This window comes from Protobothrops mucrosquamatus, unplaced genomic scaffold (assembly GCF_001527695.2).
Source record: "Protobothrops mucrosquamatus isolate PMUCROS unplaced genomic scaffold, P.Mucros_1.0 scaffold7940, whole genome shotgun sequence".
Classification (NCBI taxonomy): domain Eukaryota; kingdom Metazoa; phylum Chordata; class Lepidosauria; order Squamata; family Viperidae; genus Protobothrops; species Protobothrops mucrosquamatus.
The window spans coordinates 1-8,272 of record NW_015393738.1 but is presented as its reverse complement, the minus strand read 5'-3'; the positions used below and the strand labels follow the sequence as shown (position 1 = coordinate 8,272).

The following is an 8,272-nucleotide window of genomic DNA, read 5'->3' as shown; positions in this document are numbered from 1 at the left end:
CAAAAGCCGCTGAGAGGTCCAAAAGAACAAGGACAGAGGAATAGCCTCTGTCCCGGGCCCTCCAGAGATCATTAACCAACGCGACCAATGCCGTTTCCGTGCTGTGTCCCGGCCTGAAGCCCGACTGGTATGGGTCTAGATAGACTGCTTCATCCAGGTGCCGAGGGAATTGCCGTGCAACCACACTCTCAACAACCTTATACATCATAGATGATCATAAATACATCATAGATTATCATAAATACATCATAGATTATCATAAATACATCATAGATTTTGTGTGTTTTGCTTTTGCCTTAGGTTCTTGAAAGACAGGTGCTATAATTTTATTCACACACAAACACGTGTGTGTGTGTGTGTGTGTGTGTGTGTGTGTGTGTGTGTGTAATCACCTGTCTTTCAAGAACTTAAGGCACAATCAAAACACCCACAGTCTGGCTTACTTACTGTTAGAATTGGCTAGAATGACATACCAAGGGGAATGACCTCATCCTCTGTCCAATTAATGTTTTCCAGGAGCATCTTTTCTTCTTCAGGTGAAACCAATTCTTCAATTACTCTCAAACCAGGAGGCAAGGCTGGAGGGCTCATTTCTTCCCAAGGAACTAGAAACATTCAGGAAAACAACATTCCTGTTTAATTTTGGGTGGATTAAATAGTAATATCCAAAACAATTTTGGACCTACTAAAGATCTCTGGGAAACAAGATTGGTTTCCACTGCTGTGCTACACACAATATTCTCTGTTTGGGGCCCAAAGATGTCATTGATTTTGTGATCATTCTTTCAAAGCAAAGTTCATTACTTGGGGCATTTGTTTCAGATGAGAAATCAACTGCAATCAATGGTCTCTTTCAATTACTTATAACATTTGTTGATAACCTGTGGCTAACAGGCAACAAATACTGTAAAGTAATGCAAGTAGAAAGAAAAAAATATCCATACAGAGCAAAATTATAACATTACTTAAGCCTTAGGTGAGTCAAACTTGGAAGATTACAAGACCCATCATTCCTTGCCAGTGCCCATGCTGTAGGCATTGCAGTCCAACACATCTGCAGGAGAAAAGTTAAGAAAGCTGGCCAAAGTTAACTTTTATTACTTCACTGTTGATTGTGAAGAAGATCTATGATCTGCTTAGCAGAAAATCTCACGATAAAATGGCCCTTAGAAGTGTTCGTGTTGGCTTCATCAAGCTAATTTTTCAAAACTGATCAATGCCTCCCTGAGCTTCATGAGGTATGAACTAAGTTCATGAACAGTATGTTGAGAAAAACAGAGTAGAAAAGCAAGCTTCTTCAGTAATACCTTTTTCTACATAGTTGAAGTACAGAACAACCTTTTGGCTGGAGTTGTCTAATATTAGTTCCTTTCCATTGAGGGAGTCATAGGCCTGCTTGGAGTAAGCTGTCCTTTCATACTGCACAAATGAATAGGGTTTATTTGGAGGCATTAATAGGCTTTCTACTTGTCCACATTCTTCTACCAGAGAGTGCAACTGGAATCTGCCAACACCATTACCCAGACCTCCATTGGCAATAACCAGACTCTAATGAAGGAGAAAATAAGAGAGACACAGGTATGAATAATTAACACTGGTTAGTTCATCTGGAAACAGCATTCTGTAAATACAGTAATTAAAAATGGAAAAGAGACCACTGCCCCAGAACTTCTGTTTCATCAATTCTAAATATCTATATCAGTGGTGGCGAACCTATGGCACGGGTGCCAGAGGCAGCACTCGGAGCCCTCTCTGTGGGCACACGCACCGTCTCCCCAGCCCTGCCTCCTCCCACGGCCCCCTCCTCACCAGCAGCCCCCCCGGAAGAGAGTCACCCCTGGGCGTGGCCCACGCGAAGCAGCGCAGCCAAGGACATGGTAGCCAGGCAGCAGGGACAAGACTCTGCCCTTGCGCCCCATCGCGCGCAGATGATGCTGCGGGGCATGGGCAGAGGGCGTGGCCGCCATGGCGCTGCTGGGATGCCTGGGTGATCTGTGGCGGGCCGTGGAGGTGGTGGGTGGCCCAGTGGGCAGGACGGAGCAGGGACAGGGTGGAGGGGTGGTTTTGGGGCACTCAGTCTCTAAAAGGTTTGCCATCACTGATCTATATAAAATCTTCAGATTTGAAATAGTCTTGTATTACAATTAATATTCATGCACTCAATGAAATTTGTGCACATCTACGTAGACATCTTTTACGTTACTGGCCTTCTTTACACATAACATAATCACAGTATGGTTTATTGGTTTCTGGCTTCTAGATTTGTATCCCATTTTTCTTCAAGAGCTTAAGGCAGCATTTATAGCTGTTCTTCCTACAATTTTTCCCTCTACAACAGGGGTGTCAAACTGCCGGCCCACATGCTGGATGCGTCATGGCAAAACCACATCCACCCCATTGCCGGCAATGGAAAAAAAGTCACATTACATCACAACACATCATGTGATGTTGCAAGTTTGACACTCCTGCTCTACAACCCTAGAACACAGGTTTGACTGAGAGAGAATCACCTCAAATCAGCCCAAGTCAGCCAGTGGCCTCTGGTCCTAGTACAACAACATAACCACTACATCACACTGGTTCTCAGACAGTGACTTATTGATTCATGCAGATTCATATTTTCCAACTTAGTGTTCTATGCAAACAAGACTATCATCACTTGTTCAATTAAAAATGGCTTAGTTAAGATATGCATCAGTTTGAACCATCAGCTGGGATCACATATCAAAGTATAAGCTATAGTTTGTTGGATAAATCACAATAGGCTAGGGGGATAGACTTGATTACAGTGGTGATGGGTACTGAAAGACCTTAAGAATCAGACTGGAGAAATATAATTCTGGAGATCTACCATGCGTTTGATAAGAGTTTATACCAAGATAATGGCATATAAATAGTCAATTAAAACCATGCTCCAGACTTGGTTCATGCAACTTACTAAGAAGTAAAGTGATTTGTTGAGTTTTGGTTTAGGATGCTATACAAACCTAGCTAACTATGCTTTAATCCTATTTTGTGTAAAATCGTAAGCTATGCTTAATGCAATATGTGAATTCAACCAAAGAATACATACTCTCATAAAGAGTACAATTTCTAATCACCTTAGTAGGGTATGATACACACTCAATACCCTCATGCCTTAGTAAGGTGTATCTGGCCTTCATCTGTTTTTGTCGCAACTTTTTTTCTACTTTGCTTAGTTTTTTGTTCTGTAGAGTGATGTCATCTAGTTCCATACTGAAAGGAACAAGTAGGAAGTGCCAAAAAAGGGATTCCTAAAAAAAAGAAAGAAAGAAACAGTACAGAAAAAAACCAGAATTCCAATTATTTTTTTTACTGAAAACTCAACCATACTGTGAACACAGGTTATTTACCGGTACATATATTGTAATAACAGTTTTGATTTACAAGTGGCTAACTATTTTGGGATAAGAATAGCTCAAGGGCTACCTTTTTCTACTTGAAGCAGAATTTGTAGACATCAGAATTTACATATGATGGCCCCACTCAAGATAATAGATTATAGCCAAGACACCTAAACAATAAGAGATCCTTGGTGCTCTCTAAAATCCAAGGGCCCTCATTTCAACCCTGAACTATTCACCTTTATTGGTAATACCTAAACAATTCTGTAAGACCGAACAAATCAGGGATCTATCTGGAAAAATGAAGCAGGTTTGATCATGGCCAATTCTAAAAAGCCAAGTAGGGTTTTATCTGGTTAGCATTAGGATAGAAGACCCCTGGAAATCCTACAGTTATCTCCTAGGCTGGAAAATCGAAAAATCATCCCAGAACATAATGACGAACTGTTCCTGTATTGTTGTCAACAAAACAAAGTGGATTCTTCCCTGAAGTGACTAGAAATCAAAGCTGATTCAGAAATTTTACCTTTTTACAAGATTCAACACTGCTTAAGTTTTATATTTATAAAAATAATAGCATACTTTATAGGATTGTTATAAGGATTAATCTGCACATAAATATATTATAAATTAGTATTTAGTAAGGAATTTTACACCTTAGGATTTATTGAAACTGAATATATTCTGCAACAAATTATGTATGTATATAAAACATACAAAAAGATATGTTTATAAACAAAATCTATTAAAACTAAAATATTAGCTTTGAACACCTTTTTGCAGATGATGAAAATGCCAGTTCCTTGCTTTCTCCCTGATCACAAATTATAAAAGCTCAATAAATCATTCAAAGAATCAAATCTATTTAATTTATGCAATGTGTTCAGAATGCAAAATAAAAAAAATTATTATAAAAATAGTTAGGTTTGCTCCTTATATGCCATTCCTATTGTAAAACTGGTGTTTTATAATACTGGTGTTTTATAATACAGTATTATAATACAATATTATAAAACTGGTGTTTTATAATACAGTAAAATTGGTTGCTTACCTGTGAGAACTGAACATATAACTTCATACTAAACAAATGCATATATTGTTAGTTTCACACTAGGAAAATAACTTTTTTCTTCAAAGCATTTTAAAAGACTGTTTTTGTGTACCAGCAGATGGTGCAATGACACTATTTATCATTTCTAACCTAACCATTTTCAATTTCATTTCTGCACGTTTAGTTTCAAGACTAAAGATGATTAAACATACACACACCTCTGTAACTTTTCTTTTTTTTTTTTTTCAAAATTTTTTTTTATTGTTTTCAACATAAAAAAAGCACATCACAAATACATCACAATTGAAACCCCCCCCCACCCCCCACCCGGACTTCCCAAACCTAATCCCAGGATACTATTCAACTAAAAGTAACCTTGTATTAATATCCCTAACTCCACAAAGTGATATTCTACATAAGTAGGTGAAATATATATATATGTATAAAAAAAGAATTTTTTATCTAAAAACCTAACTTATATTCCACCATTCTATGTTTATTTTGAATATAAACAATCCATCTTCTCCATATTGATAAAAATTGTTCATTTGAGTGATCCTTCAAATAAGCCGAAATCTTTGCCATTTCAGCAAGAGCCTCTGTAACTTTTCTGTTAGCAACAGTTCAAGCTTTACTTGTTATACTTCACTATTATTTAATAAGTAAGGCAATTGTAGTTGAATAAACGGGTAATTTTCAGTGGAAAACGTAACTAGCATTTAGATTCTTATATAAAAACATAACACAAACATACAACATAACAGAAACAACTCAGTGCCCAGTATGTTCTTTCTTCTGTAGCAGGTCTGGAAAAGACTACTACACAGAATAGAACTATGAAGAGGCAATTGACAATTGGAGAGAACAAACAATTCAATATAAACACAGCCTTTTATTAACTTTTATCAGATTTTAAAAACTTATTTTCAAATGAGGTTAGAGCAAATACTGGTTATAAAATTTTGACTGATCCCTTTTCAGATAAGAACAATAAATACAGCTTGCTTCTTTGACATCTGGATCAAAGAATGTTATTTGTGTGTCAACAGGCATATTGAACAAAATATTTTAAATTTATAGTACACGTTGCTATGAATAGGCGCCTAAATAACACATTTTAATCAAAGAATGCCACTATTGAATTTCAGGATCTTTTTTTCCCCCGGGGAAAAGACCAATCTTTAGCTTTATATATATCATTAACACAATTTACAGTGAGGGAAAGAAATGGGAGACCTCTGCTATATTAACTAGATCTTCAGGGAAACATGATTAGGATTCAGGCTAGACTAGAGGAAATCGAGCAGCATATATTATTAAAAATACCCCGCTGAAATAATACCTGGCAACAAAGAGCCTTTCAGGACCTTTTCAGTCCTTTCTCTTCAAACATCATCATAGTTTTGATTTAGGCACCACCTAACTTCTCAATTACTCTGAACAGCAAAACAGTACACTGTGAATAAAGAAAGAAACAAGCTAAAGAAGAACAAACATGATAAACCCAGCCAATGTCAGAAAACATATAGAAACCAAGGGGCTCCATGGGATGTATTTGCATGCTTCCTCAACACGTGATTCGACGTTGTGTTGCAAGCATTCTATGACTGCTAATAAGGATTCTCAATTTTTGTGCCTTACCATGGCCATATAAAACCACATCTTTGTTTAAGGGTATTTAATAGGGAAAGAAAAGAAACTTTTTCCTCTAACTACTGTAAATAAATATGCTTAGCACAACTTTTGTAACAAGCACAGTACCGATAGACTCACTATTTCGTCTTAGATTATTTCTTCTCAGTCTTTCCGATCCAGTTGATTACAATTTTCAACCACACCAGATTAGATGAGCTAAGAAATTTGGACAGATATCTGGAGGAACTGCTTTGGCCAATATTTCTATTTCCAGTAACTGAAATACAACATGTATTGTGCAAAAGCTCCGATGCAATTACAGGCTTTTAGTCAGAGACAGAAATCTCCCTAAACTAAACTAAACTCTACCCCCTTACCCTGAAAAAAGTAACTTTTCTCAGTTATTTTTAAAATATTCAAGAGGGAGCACAGCAGATAAGGATCCCCTTACCTAGCAGAAGGCAGCCATGTTGGAGGGCAGAACTGCAATTCCCATGAACCTCGTTGCCTACATTTCCCATCATGCTTATGAACGCCCAGCTATTTAACCCCTTAGTAGAAGTCTCCTGAAGCTTATATTGTACAATACTCATTGAATACCCTGGTTTTAAAACGTACTAATGCTGGATTTTTTTTCAATGGACTTACAGGTAAAAATTTTAATAGAGAAAAATAAGATATTGTCCTTCCTTAACTTCTCCCGTATATCAGTTTCTAAGTTGCTATCAAATATTGATTTTAATTGAATATGTGTCATCAAGTCATTTTCAGCTCAGCAACTACATAGGTAAATTTTCTCCATGACGATTTATCCCTAACCTGGCCTTTCAGATCTTCCAGTAGTGCACATCCCTATTTGCTGCTGGTCATCTCTTCTTCCATCTTTCCCAGTATTAGAGCCTTTTCCAAAAAACTAGATCTTAGCATAAAGTATCCAAAATAAGATAATTTGAGCCTGATAATTTGTGCATCAAATAAGAACATTGCATTTATTTATTTGATGCTCTACTGCTTTGTTTTCTTAACTGTCCACAGGATGATTGGATGGATGGAAATACACTTTTGCTTAAGTTTAAAACTTAATGTACAATTTGTTATTTCCTCCAGGAGTTCAAGGCAACTTACACAAAAATCTCCTTCTTTTCAACCTGCAATAAGCCTTTAAGGCAGGGTCTCCATGCTAACTGGGGAATTCTGGGAATTGAAATCCACAAGTCTTAAAATTGCTGAGGTTGGAGACCCCTGCTTTAAGGTTCATTGGCCTAAAAGACAAAGTCACCAGGTACCCAGAGCTGAAGTTGAATTTGAACCAGAATCTCCTCGGAAATAGCTGAGTATTTTATTAATTACACCATAATGCAAGGAAATTCCTATAAACTCAATGGTTTGTATATGTCTTTAAAGTTAGTGAATGGCTAGCAACAGTAAATAAAATTTGCATTAAAAAAATTAATACAAGCCCTTAGGCCTATCTTTGCATTCTATTTAAGCACTTGGAATTAGCATCAATGAAAGTTACAGCCAGCGCTTACATCGTTGTGGTTGCCCTCATATGTAGGGCCTCATATGTAGGGAAAAAGCCCCAAGTAAAATATTGAATATTCTAATTAATCCTTTATATCAAATGGGCAGAACCCATTTCATTTACTGAACCATTGCTTCTCTTGGCTGAACTGCAAATTTTTAATATACAGTAATTAAATCACGATTTTCTAGTGTGACATCATTAAGGACACGACAATTGAATTAATAATATACCTAAAGCATTGCCCCTTTTAAAAAATATCATGAACTTGAAATTCAAAAGCTATTTAACCAAATCTATCAAATCTGGGCTGTAAAAATCCATACGATAAAAATAGAGCATTTTTGCATATCTCTACTACCTCTATTGCTCATCTTATTTTTTTCCAGCTCATATCTAGTAACCATAATTAAACACTGCCAACCTCTTGCCTATTTGGAGCAATAAAACCATTAACACACTAGATACCACATCCCACATCGTACCCAAATTGTGGTTGTTGCTACTGAACAAAGTTTATCTCCAATTAAAATTGTAAGCACAAATTTGGAAGGGACTGATTAGGTCCCTGAGTCCAACTCAGTATAGGAGCCCTAATGAAAGCATCCCTTAAAACAGAGGTCCCCAACCTTTTGGGCACCAGGGTCCAGTTATATGGAGAGAGGTTTTTCGGCGGACTGGAGGGAGCATGGTTTT

The 8,272-nt window shown here is 37.0% G+C and overlaps 1 protein-coding gene across 1 annotated transcript in view; it reads right to left on the bottom strand.

Annotated features, from left to right (window-relative positions):
* Nucleotides 1–5,868, bottom strand: part of LOC107300679 (alkylated DNA repair protein alkB homolog 8) — a 10,821-nt gene extending 4,953 nt beyond the window's left edge. The window contains exons 1-4 of the mRNA XM_015829984.1: nt 5,759–5,868; nt 3,102–3,275; nt 1,308–1,548; nt 474–605 (exon numbers count right to left, since the gene is read on the bottom strand). Coding sequence (XP_015685470.1) covers nt 474–605; nt 1,308–1,548; nt 3,102–3,236 — 508 coding nt within the window. The 5' untranslated portion in view covers nt 3,237–3,275; nt 5,759–5,868. The remainder of the gene's footprint in view (nt 1–473; nt 606–1,307; nt 1,549–3,101; nt 3,276–5,758) is intronic.
* Nucleotides 5,869–8,272: the final 2,404 nt, after the last annotated feature.